The following is a 20,382-nucleotide window of genomic DNA, read 5'->3' as shown; positions in this document are numbered from 1 at the left end:
TATAACATTAATTATAATTGGGCCAATTGTTTTTTAGTAAAATTCACTTTCTTCAACATAAATTAACGAAGCAATTTTAGTATTCTATTTATTTTATTTTATTTTAAGAAACCAACAAAGGTCGTTTTTCTCTTCCGCGGATACGCGCGTGACTTTCATGAATCAAATTTCTAAAATAAACTTCCTCGTTCGTGCCCGATAAGAACCTTTCTCAAAAGTAATTAATGAGGGCCGAACCCAAAATTAAATAAACACACTTTTCTAAATAAGCGATAAAAAGTTATCTTGGTTTCTTTTGACGTGGTAAATGGGTCTAATCAAAACATTCCTCTGTTGGTTACCCATATTCGAAGAATTTAAGGTCAATTTTGAGACCTAAATATTTTTATTTGACCATTTTTTTTCAGTACCGCTAAAAACGTGAGTGGCTTTAGCAGGAACGTATTTAAAATTCCTCTTTTTCAATTTGACCAAATATTGGAGTTAAAATATTCCGAGGTCATGGAAAAAAAATTAAAACAATCCCTGCCAGTAGAAAAGAGAGCTAGTTAATTATTAAATAAAAATTTCTAAAAAAAAACGTAAAATTTTTAACATTGGTAATGTTTGGTTAAATTTCGTTATGCCCCCAAATTTCAAATGTTCACAGAAACGGAAAAAATACTATCAAACCCATACTTTTTATTACGCACGAAAAAAGCGAAAAACAAATCGTCAAAATATATTATCCACAAATAATAAAACTGATTGTGTAATGGAAGGAAACTACCTTGATAAACAAGTACCTTAACCATGATACCGGATTTAACGCTAGCAATGGGGAATTTGAATAGATGGCACAATAGAAGCTCTTTGTTTAGAGAAGGATACTTATATTTCTTCCACGAAAATGGAACGTTACGAGCCGGCCATCTCACGAAAACCACATTCGCGCAAGGCCTAAGCAAATTTACAATAAAAAAATCAAGCGGAACTTGTTTAAAGCGTCCATTCAACGAGTAAAGTTACGCGGGATATGGTTTATTAGCGCACGATTTCGTAATTTACTGCATTTTTCGCGTTTTCGTGGTTTTGGTTGACACACACACACGCTCGAATTAATAAACTGGGGAAAACCCCATTTAGTCTGTAGGAGAAAGCTTTTAAAATCGAGTATTAGCGAGAGAGAGAAACCAACCTGGATCAAATTCCTTGAATTCAACTCCCGAGGAACTGACGTTGACGTGACCACCTTTGGGAGGCGAGCCGGGAGGCGAAGAAGGCGGAACTGCGGGTGTCGTATCACTTTGAGAAGGGTTCCGTATTGTCCAAGAGTTCCTGAACGACGCGGGGCACCTCAAGTACGTCTCCACGCTTTGGAACTCTTCACTGTCGGCCCTCGAGATAGAAGGAGTCGCGTCTTGACTAGGTCCGTCCGACTCCGAATCCGGGATGATCGCGTTCTCGGCCGGAACTTCCTCTTCGGAGTCCCAGCGATTGTCTTCGATGTGTTCTATCACCAACGTCTCTTCGTCCTGGCCGACGCCGAAGCGCACTTGTTTGGAACTGGCGCTACCGAAGCCGACGACGCTACTCTTGCCGCCCGAGCCGTTACTCGGTGACGTCGTCTTTTTCAGAATGGATCTGACCGTCATGTTGGCCAGACCGACTGGGGAAGCCGTCGCGTTCACTAGGGAGTCGGAATTTGGTTCTTTAGGCGCTGGCTCGACGCTAGTCGGAGGATTCGAACTTGCGGATGGTAGAGGAGGTAAAGGAGCGAAAGTGGACATGCAAGGGGTTATTTTCGTCGTGGGTGATCGAGGCGGTAGCGGGGGCGGCGTGATTTCCGAGACGGCATAAGGCGAGGCCATTCCGGTTGCCGAGGGCAAGGGTGGCGGGGGAGGCGGTGGCGGTGGTATCGTTGGCCTTTCCAGCGTTCTTTTAGGAGAGAGACTACCTTTGTCCGGTGGCGACTGGGGCGGTTGCGGTAAAGCGTTGATTCGAGGTACCGAAGGAATGGGTACCGCCAACGGTCTGGTTGGGGACAGTTGCGAAGAGCGGTTGATGCTGGCGGAGTTGGTAGGCGCGGGAGGCGGTAAGGGCGGAGGGTTGCCACCCTGGCTGTAGGTGAGGGTTCCGGCGAATCGCGAAGGCGAAAATGTTCTGGTTCCGTAAGTACTGTTGGAACTGTACAAAGAACCTTGATAGTGGGACGAACCCGAACTGGATGATTGCGGCGGCGAGGAATAGGCGGAAGACATGGAAGACACCGAAGGTGACGAGTTGGAGAAGTGAGTGGCCGGCGAGGGGGCTATCATTGGTTTTCTGGCAGGAGGAGGCGAGTAGGAGATGCGCAAGTCCTTAAACTTCGAGAGATCGTAGCTGGCGTCGCTGTCTTCTTCGTCGTCATCGTAATCGGGTTCCGGTACGGAAACGAAACTAAGAATTTAAATGCTTTGCTTAAAGAAACGTACACCAAAACGCGTATTACTCGCTTTAAAACCAGTAAACTCACCCGTCATCCGAATCAATCCCTAAGGTTCCCGAAGAATGGATATTTCTAGGGCCACTAACAATTCGACGATTCCCTTGATGGGGATGTCTGTGTCCACCCAAGGACGTCTCCGATCCACCAATTCCGGGATCGCTTTCCGAGCCAGTCGATCGCCGCTCTTCCGACCATCTCGAGGCCAACTGTTTGTTCTTCTCGGCTAAATCTTCGATGATGTTGTCGCTCAAGTCATCCTCGTCCACGTCACTGTCCATTTCGGCCGTTTTAATGTACTGTTTAACCATGTCGTAGGCTGTCATGTCGCATTCCAAAATGGACTTTCTGGAAGCGACCGAGCTGAAGGGATTAGCCTCGATCTTCTTGCGGGCGCTGTTCAAGCCGGGAGGTGAAGTGACGCGACGGTTGCCGACGTTTATCTTATTGGAATGAACTGAATTCTTGTTGTTTTGACGCGATTTGTTATTAGGCGGAGAATTATTCCGTTTTGGAGTGTGTCTTCTAGCTGGTGACTCTGAATTCTAAAGAGGATAAGGTGGGAATTAGAAATAGGCTTACGGTGTATATCGAGCGAGCGGAAATGAATTCAAAACAAACCCGCGTCACAGGCGGAGACAGTACCGGAGACTTCAGATCCGCATCTAAGCGTTCTTCGGTCAAAGCGTACAACTCAATCTTCTCGGGCAAAATACTCTTCCTGCGCGGTGATATCGCCCCGTTGCCGCTGAGACTCGAAGTGCCGGTTACCCTTAGCGAGCCACCCACTCTGGGAGGACACGTGCAAGGAACGGTTGCCGGAGTCTCAGACGGCGGTGACGATAAAGCGCTGGACATCTCCTGGGCCACGTCTTCGTAAATGGGTTCGCCAATGTTCAAGAAGGTTTCCCACGGAGAGACGGACACTCTACCGACTCTTCTGGGCGCGGCAATGTGGACGCCACCCAGGGCGGCGGCCGAGCCTCGACGGTTGCCGGACTGCCTGACCCCGGTCGACCCTCCGTAAAGAGCCGCGTACGAGGGCGGAGGCGGTCGCAATTCCCCGTAGATGGCGCTGGTGGAAAGCGCCGATACCGAACCGTACTTGTCCCTGGGATGACGCCAGTAAACGGGACTGACCTCGTCGGGATACTTAGGGTTCTTGCCTTGTTTCTTCCCAATGGTTCGTTTGGCCAGTAAATGCAACTGTTTCTTCAACTTGCCACCAGCCGACGACGGATTATTCCCGTTACTATTCCCCATATTATTGACTTGGCCGTGAGGATGGCTGGAGATAGCGGAGCCGGGATGGTGTGGCTGCATCCGCGGTGCCATCCGGTGGTGAACCGGCGAATGTTGAACGGGCATCCGATGCGGGGAAGCGTGAGGAAGACGCGCCCCTTCGAAGTGCATCCTCCTGTAATGGTCCTCGACCAGCATGTCCCGGGATCTGCCCAGAGACGCTTCGATTTGGAGACGCAAACTCTCCATCGTCCGCGATGACGCTCCCACTCAACGCCTACAATGTCGGGACGAATCTCCCGTAGCTAACATCGATATATTCTGAGAAAGAAAAATCAGAAAAATAGTTAATTACCTCATTTCGTAATAAGGAAAAAAATAAAATTTTCATGATAATAAAGACCATGTTTAAAAATCGCGACATATGTAAAATTTTTTTCGGAAGAAAGTTTTTAAAACAGAAATAGGTTAAGTTTGGTTAACCAATCAGGCGGTTGAAATTTGCGTTTTATTCATAATTCTAGCAAAAAAAAAAAGTCAGAGAAGCGGAGATATACAGCATTTTTCCTCGACTGAAATCAACCGTGATAAACAAAGAACCGCGGTTTTCTGTAGAAGTATTGAAAAAACCTTAACAATAGTACCACAGACCGTCTTTGGGAAATAGTTAATTAAGCCAGTTCGGTCATTTCACTGTTACTAAAAAGTAACAAAGAAACGTACTGTTTCCGAAGAGCTTGTCATTTTTGTTTCATTGTCGACGCGGGTAGAACGGCGAGTGGAAGAAATCTGGGTCAAATCCAACCACGAAAGGTTCAATTAAAAGCTAGGCTTATTAAAAAAACAACCACTTCCGAACGGGTCAAACTCGAAAAAAAGTGACGAAACTCGCTTCTACGACAAAAATTTAATCGTGGTGTTAAAGAAACGAAAATTTTCGAATTCCCGCACTCGGCTAAAAACGCCGTTCTCACCCGAAAAACCACTACAATGCGAATGATTTATTACGATAGCCGTACCCTTTGTTTTATCCGCGATTCTGTTAATCGGCGAAATATTTTATCCCGCAGGGCCTTGGCCGATCAAGTGTTACGAAAAAATTGCGCGTAAAGAACCTCCAAAAATAAAGAATATATTAATACATTATCGACTAAATAATGGATAATAACAATGCGAATATTTTCAATATGAATTTTTTTAAAGCTGTTTATTTAAAAATATCTGTATTTAATAGTAATTTCTTTTAATTATTGAGCATCTTTTAGTACGCGCTAATATATTTGTATTGAAATTAATTTAATTAAAGGAACAATGAAACTAGAGTCGAAGGTTATGAGAATTTATGGAACTGGAAAATATCAAGGTTCCAATTGTATGACGTCATCTTATAACGGTAAATATTTTCATTACGTGATGCCTGTATTGTTGCGTCATTTCCTTAGATCCTGGTTCCAACCGGACTGAGCAAATGACGTCTTTCATCTAGCAACTTGGGGATTAAACTTTCACCAGTGGCGTAGCGTGGGAGGCCCAAAGGGTGCCATGACCCCGGGCGGCTTAGATGTAGGGGGCGGCCAGCGGCCTGTAAAATTGAAACGAACGCCGCCGGCCGAGATTGTGGATCGGAAAAGTGATGTGCACGATTAACAAATCTGGGTATCTTGGCAATCGAACAAGCGGTACAAATTAATATTGACCATTACATTAAATTTTAATTTTAAAAGGCTTGCATCCTTTTGCAATCAACAGAGCAACAGAGTATCACAGAATTTTCACCGATTTTTTGCTTAGTTGCCAAAATAGTTGGGGGGGGGGGGGGGGCGGCAAATTTAGGGTTTGCCCCGGGTGGAAGAAATACACGCTATGCCACTGAATTTCACTGCCTTTTGGCGCGGGTACAGAGGCGGATGCGGAAGATATCCAATAGTGTTGGTCGAGATCGTAAATTTTAGCGATACGGCAAGTACTGATATCGATTTAAAAGATTTTGACGATTTTTTACAACGAAAAGCTAGATAAAAGTTCAAAGGCTCAAGGTTAGACGAGCTATCTATCCCCAATTTGTAAAAATCTGTCATTTAGACGATAACCATATCGGTAACCAATAACAATATCATATCGTTTTGCGTCCAACACTATTTTAAACCCAAATAACATAAGACGTTAAAAATAAAATATTTAAAGCACCAAAATGTGGGCGGCAATTTGGACAAACATAAACCATACCTATTATGGTTGTTCAGTACCAGATTTACAGAAGGTGGGGCCCCTAGACAGATTTTGGTGGGGGCCTATTTAAGAAGGGCATAAAAACGCCAAACTCGCGTGTCCCGAAGCTGAGCTTATGTCATTTATTTCGAAGACGGGGCCCTGTGGCATGGCACTTTTGGCACATGTCTTAATACGGCCCAGGATGATCGCAGGAATATGGAAGTAATTTCCGCATATAACCAGCTACAATTACCGCTACAGTGATCGAGAATGGCGGACCGTGATCGGTAATGCCCGAGGGGCTGCTCACTCCAAATTTTCCTGTACACCTATTACGTAATCTGGGAGTACGTAAAGATTACGCGGTGTACGCAAAGATTACGCGGTGTACGCAAAGATTACGCGGTGTACGCAAAGATTACGCGGTGTACGCAAAGATTACGCGGTGTACGCAAAGATTACGCGGTGTACGCAAAGATTACGCGGTGTACGCAAAGATTACGCGGTGTACGCTAGGATTACGTGGAGTAAGCTAAGACTAAGCGGAGTACACGAAGATTGCGAGGATTACGCAAAGATTATGCTGATTACGCCGATATTATGAACTCTTTTCATGAAGCCTGTACACCGATTACGCGTAGTGATCAGCCCCTCGGTAATGCCGGCGTGCGCAATTTGGCGCTGAAAATGTTAATATAAAGTTAACATGAAACTAACTTTCACTAACGAAGTATTTATCTAACTCGATTTTTGAATTGGAATGTCTCAAAATGAGAAGAGTATTTTTTTGGCCATAGAGTGCAGTCATCTTGTCTAAGCGTGTCTTTGTAACCGTATCACATCTAACGCACGTACGAAATCTCATACGGCTGATTGCCAACAGCGAATATCCAGATAGTCATGATCCCCAGCTACGTGATTCCCTAACTCGCCTCATGACGAAGGCGGGGTCACCAAGAGGGGTAAACAATAGGTTCCCGAAAAGAATTTCGCGCCTCTTAAAGAAAACAAGACGGCCAATGCCGTAATAATAGTTCCACATGGAGCTGAAACGCGCGCACAGTGTAGAGGTATAGCAGTAATATGGATTAAAAATGAAAAGGAATTTAAAAGTCAAGCGGATCCAAAATTATAAGACTGCGTATTTTTTTTAAAGTATTAAAGGGGGGTCGGATGAAAGGGGCTGACAAATCACCGCTAACTACTTTTAACCCGCGGAACTTGTTTGCGCAGTTAGAGAAGAACCTATTCATTATTCCTGGAGAAAACGTCGTTGTTATGTCACTCCATTAAAAAGATATGGAAGGTGTTGCAAATGTGGACGCCAACAGCAACAACAACAACACACAACTTTCCATCGAAAACAATAGTTCCACTCGATATATATATATATATCATGTGAAACTAAAAACAGCTTTGGTATCAAGCGCTGATCTTTTCCTGAGACAGCCAACTTTTTATACGATTTCACGGATATTAGGCGGAAGGTTTCGCTAGAGGTTTGGTCAAGATGGCGTCCGTGGCTTAAACTCTGGTGTCGATGGGGGGGAAAGGGCATGACGCTATAGCCTTACACTATAGATATGATGATATCACGCGAAAGCGAAACAATTTCCAAACGCGCATAGCGAGTCGAGGCACGAATGTCGGTAGTCTCGCGAGGTCGTAAACCCTGCAGGTGGGGACGCCCTCGGAGCGGTAGAGCTAGAAGCGAACCTCTCAAAAACAATGATCATTTCTTTTTCCAACTTTTTCTTTCGTTTAAAGCCATAACGACCCTTCCGCCTTCTTGATTTCGTCTTTGATTCTGGTCAGATCGGAATCCCATCGATTCCGTTCGGAAATAAGATCTCCCATTTATAGGGTTAAGGAAACCGCTGACATTACAACATCCTCCCGAATAGCGCCGAAAGGGTTTAGAAGCTAATAATAGAACGAACTATTCGCATCGATCCTGGCGCCCCCTGTTTTTGGGACGAGGCCGAAGGGGGTGTGATACCCACGCTATTTCTTGCGTTAGGGGACGGACGTAATTCCCGACGATGGTCTCTAGGTGTCGTCTTAGCCCTAACAAATGCATTAGTTCTATTCTCACAACGTTAACTTCTTTAATGATAGTCTCAGCTAGGCTAGGCTAATACCCTTGGCACCACCTAAGGCCCAAGTCAACTAGCGACTTTTAATGCCTTTAAAAAGGTGGCCGGGTTACAACGCGTAGGAGGGTGGTGGCAAGCCCTTCATGCCACGCTAGCTAACAGCTCCCTACTCACTATTACCGTTAACCTCTACAAGTTTTTATGGAAAGGGGAAACCGAAAAGCTCGGGAGAATTGCCCTTAAACCAAGTAAAATAGTAAAGAATCTCCTGTAAAATGTGCCCAAAAATAATGATCCAATTGCCAACTAGAATCGATGCCAGGGGCTGATTTCATTGTTAATTTTTAAAATGATTTATTCCAAGTTCGATTTGAGACAATTGGAAACCAAAATAATTTTTCTATACTTTACGAATAGCAATAGCTCAAATCAGAGTGGTTATAAAATATACACCCAGTTCAATTTTGATAATCTTGACCTGGGGCTAAAGTAATTTTAGATGTATCACTAAAAAGTATAATAATAATCAGCTAGGCTAATACCCAAGGCACCATTTTAGGCCACAGTCATCTAGCGACTTATAATCCAGGCCGTTAAACAGATGGCCGGGTTACAATGCGTAGGAGGGTGGTGGCAGCCCTTCATACCAATGACCATATAAACCATTATGTGGCTAAGGACTGAGTTAGTTAGTTATTTTCAAATTTGAGATTTTAACGCGATTTTTCCCATATTTATAGCCGTCAGATTACGCAAATTCCAATTACGCAATCATTCATTGCCGTACTTATGTTATTATGTTACTTTTGGTTGTACGGATGGTGGGCGGCTACAATTAAAGGATTATTCTTGGACGTGACCGGTCAGGTTTCAGTGGATCTATTGGTTCGCGTTTGTTTGAAGGGAGTAGGTATTAATACTCGCTACGACTTGTTTCTAACGTAACTAGCGGAAATCGCCAATTAATTGATTAATTAATAATATGGAAGACCAAACTCAATCCGTAGCTCTCGGCTACTTATAATCTTGAAAAATATTTCAAAGGAATACATTTAACTTAATTCTTAAAAGCGTTACCGAAGATCTCGACCGAGCCCAGACAACGAAACGAAAAAAAAATATTAATTGCAAAAACATAAATTGAACCCGTTAACAAAAGCATGGAGAAAAACATCCATATTTCAAATTCTTATAAATGTATTTAAACAAAAAAATAAGAAAAGATAATTTTTTTAGTATCAACGATAATAAATTACGCGTAAAAACTATCACCCCAAAAATAATTTCTCTTTCCCAAACAAATATTGCAAGAATGAAAGCAAGGATCCTATATGTTTCCTTGATGAAAGCAACGCGATGCAAAAGTTGGGCAAAAGTTTGCCCATAAAAACGAAAGATTCTCGAGTTCAATCAACTCTTTTGGCTCTCGTGGAGTCGTGGACCAAAACATTTATGAGCTTTTTTTTCCAATTTTTTTTAGGCAAAAAAAATATAGTTCTAACGTAACTTTTGCGCCATATTGCACAAAAGATTTCTTTCTTAAATATACGGATTGAATCCAGCCCTAACGCGGCAAAGACTGATTGTTCCAGTTCAGGAAATAGCATTCGGAAACATTAGGCTGGCTAGCCTCCTCCCAAACTTTCTTTCTTTTCAAGACGGAGTGAGTTTTGGGTTTATACCACAAAAATGATTTTACCACGCGGAGACATGTTTTCCATAAATCAAATTCACTTACAGCCTTAAAAAAAGGTTGAGAGTGGGGTCGGTGTAATACAATAGCGTCATCATACGTCATCGTAAACCGCCGGCGACCAAAAGGGATGGCATTACAAATATATAAAACTAAAGGGAAGATTTTCTTTGAGCTTATTTATCGTTTTCCATTGGTTATTATTTTGACTTGACATTTCGCTATTTTTTCGTTTCATATCGACATTTTAAAAATATTTAAAATTACTTCGACTTAAATAATCAATTATTTTAGGGCACCACCCTCCTACGCATTGTAACCCGGCCACCTGTTACTTGATCACGCACAAGCAACATTGCTTATATGGTCGAAGGTGGTGCCTTGGGTATTAGCTTTATTTTTAAAAAAAATGTATTTTAATAAATTTCAGATTTATGGCATCTAGGAGCCACAAACGCAGCACCCCACACACGGAGAGCGCAACCCGTCAAAAGTCGTGGATTTTTTCGTGTGCATTTTTCATTGGCTAGACGCTTTAGCGCCTGCTGCCGTCGGAAGGGGAAAATTCGGAAATTGTCTTCCTCCTGCCCTTAAAACGTTCAGCGTAAAGGTTCGTCCAATGAAATTTGTACACCACACTGCGTTAGCGTGTTTAAAGGCTAGCTGCCTTAGCGTGTTTAAAGGCTAGCTGCCTTAGCGTGTTTAAAGGCTAGCTGCGTTAGCGTGATTAAAGGCTAGCTGCGTTAGCGTGTTTAAAGGCTAGCTGCGTTAGCGTGTTTAAAGGCTAGCTGCGTTAGCGTGATTAAAGGCTAGCTGCGTTAGCGTGATTAAAGTCTAGCTGCGTTAGCGTGATTAAAGGCTAGCTGCGTTAGCGTGATTAAAGGCTAGCTGCGTTAGCGTGATTAAAGGCTAGCTGCGTTAGCGTGATTAAAGGCTAGCTGCGTTAGCGTGATTAAAGGCTAGCTGCGTTAGCGCGATTAAAGGCTATCTGCGTTAGCGTGATTAAAGGCTAGCTGCGTTAGCGTGATTAAAGGCTAGCTGCGTTAGCGTGATTAAAGGCTAGCTGCCTTAGCGTGATTAAAGGCTAGCTGCCTTAGCGTGTTTAAAGGCTAGCTGCGTTAGCGTGATTAAAGGCTAGCTGCCTTAGCGTGTTTAAAGGCTAGCTGCGTTAGCGTGATTAAAGGCTAGCTGCGTTAGCGTGATTAAAGGCTAGCTGCGTTAGCGTGATTAAAGGCTAGCTGCGTTAGCGTGATTAAAGGCTAGCTGCGTTAGCGCGATTAAAGGCTAGCTGCGTTAGCGCGATTAAAGGCTAGCTGCGTTAGCGCGATTAAAGGCTATCTGCGTTAGCGTGATTAAAGGCTAGCTGCGTTAGCGTGATTAAAGGCTAGCTGCGTTAGCGTGATTAAAGGCTAGCTGCGTTCTCCTTGTGTTTGTTGATCCTAGATGGCACTATTCTTGTAGTGTGGCGAAGTGATTAGCACTTTCACCTCGCAGCAAGAGAAGCCGGGTTCGTACCAACTTGTTTAACGGGAAAACAAAATCAAGTGACTACCATTTCACAGCCAACTTCGATTCGGTAAGTCGTGTTCATAGTTGGCCGTGCGACGGCAAAGAAAAAAATTATTCTTTCCAGATACTGCAGACAGCTATTTCACTTCCACTTTTCTATTACAAAATGTTTTAAATAATAATAATAATATTTAGATCAAAGATTAAACCACCATTAGCAAAATTAAATGAATAATAGTTCGTATTTCGTAGGATAGATGGCGCTGCAGTTCTCCACAAAGTCACGTGACTACCATCTTTTCAGCCCCTCTGAACTTTATAGTTTCGCCTGTTGGAAAAAAGCATGGGTGACGTATTACCTACATTATGTTGCCAAGTCCCAACACCACGAAACTTAGAAACCACGTAAAAGTTCGACTTAACTAATGCCACCAAAGCGGAAGTTTTAACGAATGGCGACAATTTCCAATCGCGTAATTACAGTAAAGGTAATAAGAGGGGGGTGAGGCAAAAGGGAGTCGGCAATATCCGCGATACCCCTGAGACTCGCGACTGTTAGGAAAATTGCCCGAGACACCGTTAAAACAGAGTTTCCCACAAATTATTCCGACAAAGGGTCCGGAAAATTGTTTGGAGGAAACGAAAACCGCGTTATTAACGGAATGGCAATTTTGTAAGGAATTACGGCAGCACTTTCGATCTAAAACGAACGAAAGACACTTTGCTGCGGTAAAAATTGATATAAATTCCTCTCCGCCTAGTCTAAACCTCTTTCGAAGGATCACTCGCCCAAAGCGACATCTACGAGCGGGGGGAGCGGAGTTGAGGTAATTACCCTTAAGCGTACGCCTAGACAGCGTCGCGAAGGGCAGGAAGACCCGAGTTGGACGTAGTCGCCACTAACGACTAAAGAAATTCCGCGTGGCGAAGAGAGAGAATGACTGAGCTTAACGAGTTTTAGATTAACACCGTGAGGAATCTCTCCAACCGGAAGAGTGGACATACCGTTCCGGTAGGTGGCAAGGCCACTGTACCTTTCATACGCCACTGAGCTTCGCTTTAATTTCCCAACAGTGAACGACGAAATATAAAAAAATATATAATTCAAATAACAAAATAAGAGAGAGAGAGAGAGATTGATAACCTTGCCATACGGTCCAGACGTCATTTCAAAATTGTCGCGGGATGCGAGATAATAATAAAAGCAATATTCCATCAACACTTCTTCCGGTTATGGCGGAGACACTTCCGGCAACAAATGAAATTAATTCCTTCGGGCGTGTGTTCGTACGGATGGCACCAGACGACAAAGAAAAACACAGTCGATCTTCGGATTAGATCGCGTTTACCAGAAGCAGGCGTTTCGATCTTGAGGAGCGTTAAGAGACTCGCTACCAATCAGCCTGCATTTTACACGTTGAACTCCAAACAGCTTGCTTAACCTCTCTAATTTCATGTAATTTGAAGAGGGTAAAAACTAAATCGAAAAATTTGACTTACGACTGTGTTTTACCTAACTAGCTTAATTAGGGACTCATGGGGCCCTGTTATCCGATTTTTTAGGAGTCATTGACTAGTAAGGGTAGAAAGTAGGGGGAGGTATAACAAGTTGTAATTACGAATATGCCTGCTCCAAACTTTAGCTACAGTTAAAAATTAATTATTTCTAACTTTGGAACTCTATTAGACTAATTATCTTTTCTAGATAATAGGTACAATCTTCTACTAGCTTTAAGTAAATTCTTGGGAATCAAAATGACCCATAACCCTTCACCTTTCCATTTTATTTATGCCTTGACTCGTTCGATATGTCCTGCCTTTAATGTGATACTCGTTGATAAAACAAGGACATGAGGTCAGTAATCAAGCTCAAACCTAGCGCACAATAGGCAATTAATCCGCTACTGCTCAGGTTTATTTTGGCAACCCTTAGAAGCCGCAACTTGAGACGGGTTTTTCAGAAAGGGAAAATACAATTTCGACGCAAGAACCCATTTTGAAAAGAGTATACGATCTTATTATTTCAAAATGCATTTAATGATTTCAATCTTATACCAATCAATCGCTTCCCAGGAAGCTAAGACTAACGTGAAACAAGATGTCACGGACACGCAATCCCCCCGATATATTAAATATATTTTGTACCAATTTTCAATTATCTTACACATTAACTTAATACACCCAGATGAATTCTATCGAAAATGAATTTTTAGAGTTATCTGGTTTTGAGAAAAAGGTAACGAAAAGCGAAAATGTTTATTTTAATTAATTTTTAGACAAACCGAATTTTTCGAGTTACCTGGTTTTGAAAATAAGGCAGCAAAACGCGTAAATGTTAATTTAAATTCAAGCCGAATGTTTTTTTGAGTTAGATGGGCGCCTGTATCAATTGGTACGAAATTCAAATATGACAATAGTGCGTACGTTGGTGGTGGGGTCCCGCGAAATATCAAATTCAAAAATTCTTAATGCAACCGAAAACGTAATTCGTCTAATTGAACAGTACTAGCTAAAAATATAAGTTTCAACCCAGTCGCTCTTAATTTAAAAAATATGCATATTTAAAGCCGAAAATCACTAAAAATTACTAAAATGGGCAAATGACAATCTTGTGAACCCCCTAGCGCCAAAATGAATATTGGGCTATTTAGGATCTGATATTTTCTGTCGATTGACATATCATTGATCCTTATAGACCTAATTAATGAAGAGTGTAAGATAAAAATAATAATAATCAGCTAGGATAATACCCAAGGCACCACCTTAGGCCCAATTAAGTCATCGAGCGACTTTTTACTGCCTTGAACGGGTGGCCGGGTTACATCGGTGGCGGCTACGCAGTACGTGATCTTACATTGTTAGTACACACAAATCCCTTAGGGATTATATGTAAAAATCGGTAGGAGAATTAGAAATCTAGAACTGAAAATTTTACAGACGTTCAGTAAAAGCCCTATATACGGTAATATCAGAATGTAGATTCGTTAGAAGAAACGTCTGTTAACCACTGTCGAAGGCTGGATGTTCCCATTCGTAACACCAGGAGCTTAAACTCTATTTAAAAGAGGATCTAACCGACGCGACGCGTGGTTATTATTCTTCTTAAATATCACACAACATATTGTATTCTCGCGGTGACTTCCGGGAGTTTTAACCCTTCACATTGGCGCTATAGGGACATATTAACAGGTATATACAATCGAGGCGATAGGTATCGTGGAAAGATTCCTCGAAGTTCACGCTTTTGTAGCCGCGCTTTAAGCGTGTCCAAGAACAATAAGGTTTTGTTTCCGAACGATCTGTTAAAAGCGGCAAACCGAGAAAAGCAGGCCTCAACCGTGATTAGCCGACTACGTGATATAATTTGCAGCGTATTAACACCAATTGTCTCACTCGAAGCCCGAGATTCAAATCGGACTTGGAATAAATTATTTTAAAAATTAACAATGAAATCAGCCCCTGATATCGATTCTAGGTGGCAATTGGATCGTTTTTGGGCCCATTTTACAGGAGATTCTTTACTATTATACTTGGTTAAGGGGTTTTCCCCCGAGCTCTTCGGTTTCCCCTTTCCATAAAGGCTTGTAAAGGTTAACGGTAATAGTTAGTCAGGGTTGCCACAAAATGTTTAGATTCAAATGCCCTGACCAATTTTAGAGATTTTCCCTAACTTTTTATCCGAAATTAATAAATTTAAATAGACATTAAGTTTTATCGACCATGGAACGAAATTTTAGTATTTAAAATTTAAATGGACTTATATTTCAGTAAAAAGGTTATTGCAATGTTCAAAAAATAAGCCCCACTTTCAAGGAAATAAATGATAATCATAGAATTTGTCATAGATCTAGAGTAAAATTACCTTAAAAAAGTATCAAGATAAAATTGAATTCCCTGACAAATTCTTAAAATTCCCTGACTTTTCCCTGACGTATTGCAACCCTGTTAGTGTAGGAAGCTGTTGGCTGGCGTGGCATGAAGGGCTTGCCACCACCCTCCTAGGTATTGTAACCCGGCCACCTGTTTAAAGGCATTAAAAGTCGCTAGATGACTTGGGCCTAAGGTGGTGCCTTGGGTATTAACCTATTATACCTTTTAGTGGTATATCTAAAATTACTTTAACCCCAGGTCAAGATTATCAAAATTGAACTGGGTGTATTTTCAATACGCCTTGGTTATTAGCCTAGGTGATATATTTATTTATGAAACAAAATTATATTTCCTAAATGTATTGTAAATCAACGTCATAATATTTAGTGAAAATACATAATTAAAAATGCAAATACACGCAACGCTCTCTTAAGTAGCCTCAACTCAATTCCGAGTTTTATATTGACGAGACAACGTGTACCTTTAGCGGCTCATATATCACCTGTTAATGGTTGACTGCCTACAGCAAGCTAAGAAATATAAACCGCATCGATTGTTGCCGCGGGGAATAGCGTTTAGAAATCGACGCGAGCTACATACGTACAGCGGCGTACCAGTTACCCATGACCCAATAGGTTAGGAAGTTAAGATAATATATCAAGATGGCGGTTCTCATCCCAGAAATCCAAGAACAAGAAAGATACGGATTGAGACCGAGAGAAAGCGCGTATTTCGGAATTACGATTCGGCTCCGGAAACCAAAAACTCCCACAGGCAAAATAATAAAAAAAAACACATCAAATCTTATCAAGATTTGCGATATACTCTACTCGAGGGGATTAGTGGGTTATTAATGGGACGTGGCTCCCTCTACTTTCCAAAACTTAAAATCACTATACTTCCTAGCGAGTTATCCTTTAATCTTTGGACTTCCCACTGGGATAGACCAGCTTCTATTCAAATTAGGCGCTCGGTCCAGGAGAGAGAGATCATTTAATTTCCGGCCTACGGAATAAGTTTTAGTTGGAACTGATAACTTCCGAGAATCTAATATAAGCAATTTAAGCCTCGCAATATGATCTGTTATGGCAGATCTGTATAGGCTGTTTAGATTGTAGAAAATAAATTTAAATAATTTCAATAAAATGACTAAAAAATATTTATTTATATTGCGAACAGGGTTGGACATAGGGATATTTTTTGTAGTCTGCCTGACTAGTGAGCCTCCTAACTTAACTTAATTTAGTAGTCATTGAATAGTGGGGGTAAAAAGGGAGGTATAAAACCAGAAGGACAGCCAACCTTTTGCTTTACCCGTCAGAATTAAAATAGGAGTTTATTATCACTTGAGCTATACGTGACTTTGGCCGATCACAATTTGTTTTAAATAAGATGGGATTGATGAATTTATTTATTTATGAATATTTAGGGAAATTATTCACTAATCAAATTGACTAGTGAGCCCCCAGATTTAAATTTATTTTAGTAGTCAAATGCCGTGACTAGTGCCTTATATCCAACCCTAATGGCGACCCAAAATCTTGATTCATATGTATTCAAACCAAGAATGTATTTATTTATCGGGAAACGATTTTTAGCGTTGCTACAATCCTCGCCCCACGCTCGAAACAAAATCAAATCAGACGGTTATCTCATTGGTTTTCTGAAACATACGTCTTCTGGCGTGCCAGGGGGAAAACTAGCTCGGTGAAGAACTACATGTACGTTTAGACGATTTCGGAGGTCAAGATAATTTGATCAAACCGAAGTGTACTAAGAAAACTAAAAATCGACACGCAAAAACGATATTTGCTTGGTCGAGCACGTCCTGCATTTACGATCCGACTCGCTCGCGACAAAAAGTGTATCCGCTAGATGCGCGAAAAAGTATCCAACATCACACGGCGAAAATTCATCTCGGGGTGCGATTCCAAAGAAACCGATTTCTTTCTTTGGAAGCCAGAATGCGAGATGCAATAACGACTCTATTCCAAAGAAATGTAGAAGAAAACTACTACTACGAAGAGTCAATAACGAGAAAGCCCGCGGATAGAGAAGTATTTGGTGGTTCCACCATCCATCGGTCTTCACGGATGGTAGCCTCTTATCTCTGCTAGATCAACCACGAAATAAGAGAAAAAGAAGATTCTTCGAGACAAATCACGCGCCAGACAAGGTTACGGGGTCCATCGATATCGCCGATGACTTGCCAAGTCGTACTAAAATCGCGCCACATTGCGGATCAGAACTATACAGATATCACGATTTTTGCAAGCGAGGTCGTGGTAATTACCGTTATTAGAAGTATGTAATATATCTCTTAGATATCCACCTTTAAGGGGAAAGACTACAGTGGCCATTGTCTACTTTCGCGCTATTTCAAGCTGAAATCTTTTAATTTTGTATTTTAATTTAAAAAATTAATATTTAAGTGTAGAACAGCCTCTTGTTTAGTGCTTAAAATAATTTGGACAATTTTAAATTTAAAAGTAATTAATTTATTACGTTTTAATTCGGACCCCCGGGGCTAAACAAGTTGGGCATGCGCCCAAACTACCCTTTATTTATTACCTTATATCTCGTTAACTATTATCAAAATTATTTTAAGCCCTAGAGGAAGGTTCAGCCTAATAAGAAAAATATAATTCAATTACGTAATTGTTAAAACCGAAACGATCATCTTGAACGAAAAGAGGCTTTTACTATATTCTTCCCCCCTTAACGTTATTCTCTTGAAACAAGTTCCTTCTCGAGTTACCGCTCATTTTTTCAAATTTCGTCGTGTATCGATAGAAATAATATAAGTAAATTTTCATACGTAGTGTCATTTTTACAATTTACGTCGTTAGGGGCGGAGTTATGCATCAAAATGTTTAATTTTAAAGAAAATTAAATTCCCCGGCTCCTAATTACATTCATGGCGGGTAAGGACCCTTGCTATAAGGTAACCCACTCGTGAAACTACTAAGTGAGCCGTACGAAGGGGGTCTGACATACGGAAAAATAACGTACACTCTAAAGAGAAGTAAATGATCTTAGAAATCTTTAAATCAACTTGAAAATCCTGAAATCTGGGCGAAAATCACTTGAAAAATCTCAAAATCAGTCTTAAACCAGAAATCAAAAGGAAATTCGGCTCTAAAATCTCAAAATCAGTCTAAGACCAGAAATCAACACAAAATCGTGCTTCGAAATCTCAAAATCAGTCTAAAAACCAGAAAACCACACGAAAATCGTGCTCCGAAATCTCAAAATTAGTCTACAAACTAGAACCCAACACGAAAATCTTGCTCTAAAATCTCAAAATCAGTCTAAAACCAGAAATCAACACGAAGATCGTGCTCCAAAATCTTAAAATCAGTCTAAAACCAGAAATCAACACGAAAATCGTGCTCCAAAATCTTAAAATCAGTCTAAAACAGAAATCAACACGAAAATCGTGCTCCGAAATCTTAAAATCAGTCTAAAACCAGAAATCAACAACAAAATCGTGCTCCAAAATCTTAAAATCAGTCTAAAACCAGAAATAAACACGAAAATCGTGCTCCGAAATCTTAAAATCAGTCTAAAACCAGAAATCAACACGAAAATCGTGCTCCAAAATCTTAAAATCAGTATAAAACCAGAAATCAACACGAAAATCGTGCTCCAAAATCTTAAAATCAGTCTAAAACCAGAAATCAACACGAAAATCGTGCTCCAAAATCTTAAAATCAGTCTAAAACAGAAATCAACACGAAAATCGTGCTCCGAAATCTTAAAATCAGTCTAAAACCAGAAATCAACACGAAAATCGTGCTCCAAAATCTTAAAATCAGTCTAAAACCAGAAATAAACACGAAAATCGTGCTCCGAAATCTTAAAATCAGTCTAAAACCAGAAATCAACACGAAAATCGTGCTCCAAAATCTTAAAATCAGTCTAAAACCAGAAATCAACACGAAAATCGTGCTCCAAAATCTTAAAATCAGTCTAAAACCAGAAATCAACACGAAAATCGTGCTCCAAAATCTTAAAATCAGTCTAAAACCAGAAATAAACACGAAAATCGTGCTCCGAAATCTAAAAATCAGTCTAAAAACCAGAAATCAGCAACAAAATCATGCTTTCAAAACTCAAAATCTGTCCAAAAACCAAAAATCAACACGAAAATCGTACTCCATAATCTCAAAAATCAGAAATCAACACGAAAATCGTGCTCCAAAATCTTAAAATCAGTCTAAAACAGAAATCAACACGAAAATCGTGCTCCGAAATCTTAAAATCAGTCTAAAACCAGAAATCAACACGAAAATCATGCTCCGAAATCTAAAAATCAGTCTGAAAACCAGAAATCAGCAACAAAATCGTGCTTTCAAATCTCAAAATCTCAAAAATCAGAAATCAATACGAAAACCGAGTTCCGAAATTTTAAAAATCAGTCTAAAATCAGAAATCAACACGAAAATCGTGCTCCGAAATCTCAAAATCAGTCTAAAAACCCGAAATCAACAAGATATCGTGATCAAAATCAGTTTCTGATTTCCGAAATCACTTTGAAATTCAAAATCCCATACGCTAAATTTGGTCGGACCCCTCGGAGCCGTACTAGTTGAAAGCCGATCAAAGCTTTCCTCGTGTCATTATCAGTTTTCTCGAGAAAGGGTTCCGAAGACGCGGAGAAGAATTGGCCGATTTCGAGACGCTGGTGGGCTTTTCGCTCGATCGTCGAAAACTGGAATTGAAGCGGATCTAGTTCACCTTGATCTATTGCCGAATCACGGGACCCGTTACTACACCACCGACGGAAGACTTCCAACTCGCCGACTTAACCCGTTCCTCGGCTTGGGACAGAAATATCGGATTAGCTTCGTCGAAAGGGTTAGGTATAAATTAAAAGATGATGTATATTATAGCGGCGGCGCGAAATGGTACCGATTGGGACTATCCCCGACGAATACTGATGCGAGCCTCGGAAATATATTATAATTGACCCGCATGTAAGCCTAGTTTGACATTTAAAAAAATTTCTTCGTTTATTGTCCGCGTTACTTCATTTTTCTAATAAGGAAAAAAAAAGAGTTGCCGGTGTGATGAGTTGAAAATCAAATCCGTTTTAATCGATTAGTTATCAGGAAAGAAGTTCTTTGACTTACTTTCCAACGCGGGTAATGGTGCCAAGAAATATACATACAATTTATTACCTTTTCTTCCGCGTTTTTTGATTTGGTTGAAAAAGGGTTTTTAGCGTATTAACTATTTCTAAGGTTATATTTACATTTTAAATATTTCATATTGTTTTTGGATAAAAATAATTC

At 40.9% G+C, this 20,382-nt stretch overlaps 1 protein-coding gene across 5 annotated transcripts in view; it reads right to left on the bottom strand.

Annotated features, from left to right (window-relative positions):
* The window catches only part of RhoGEF64C (Rho guanine nucleotide exchange factor at 64C), a 145,942-nt gene that overhangs the window by 19,622 nt on the left and 105,938 nt on the right, over positions 1-20,382 (bottom strand). For 2 of the 5 annotated variants that reach the window (XM_090161984.1, XM_090161982.1), the window contains exons 2-4: positions 3,086-4,027; positions 2,495-3,009; positions 1,178-2,418 (exon numbers count right to left, since the gene is read on the bottom strand). In XM_090161984.1, the coding sequence (XP_090018110.1) occupies positions 1,178-2,418; positions 2,495-3,009; positions 3,086-3,955 (2,626 nt within the window). In that variant the 5' untranslated portion in view covers positions 3,956-4,027. Of the gene's footprint in view, positions 1-1,177; positions 2,419-2,494; positions 3,010-3,085; positions 4,028-4,189; positions 4,208-4,357; positions 4,685-20,382 lie in introns of those variants that run through there. The other 3 variants (XM_090161983.1, XM_090161981.1, XM_090161985.1) reach the window with 3 other exon arrangements.

The sequence above is a fragment of the Leiobunum rupestre genome, chromosome 10 (assembly GCF_980474605.1).
Source record: "Leiobunum rupestre chromosome 10, qqLeiRupe1.1.hap1, whole genome shotgun sequence".
NCBI classification, from domain to species: Eukaryota; Metazoa; Arthropoda; class Arachnida; order Opiliones; family Sclerosomatidae; genus Leiobunum; species Leiobunum rupestre.
The sequence above is the reverse complement of the archived record's forward strand: the minus strand, read 5'-3'. Positions and strand labels throughout refer to the sequence as shown.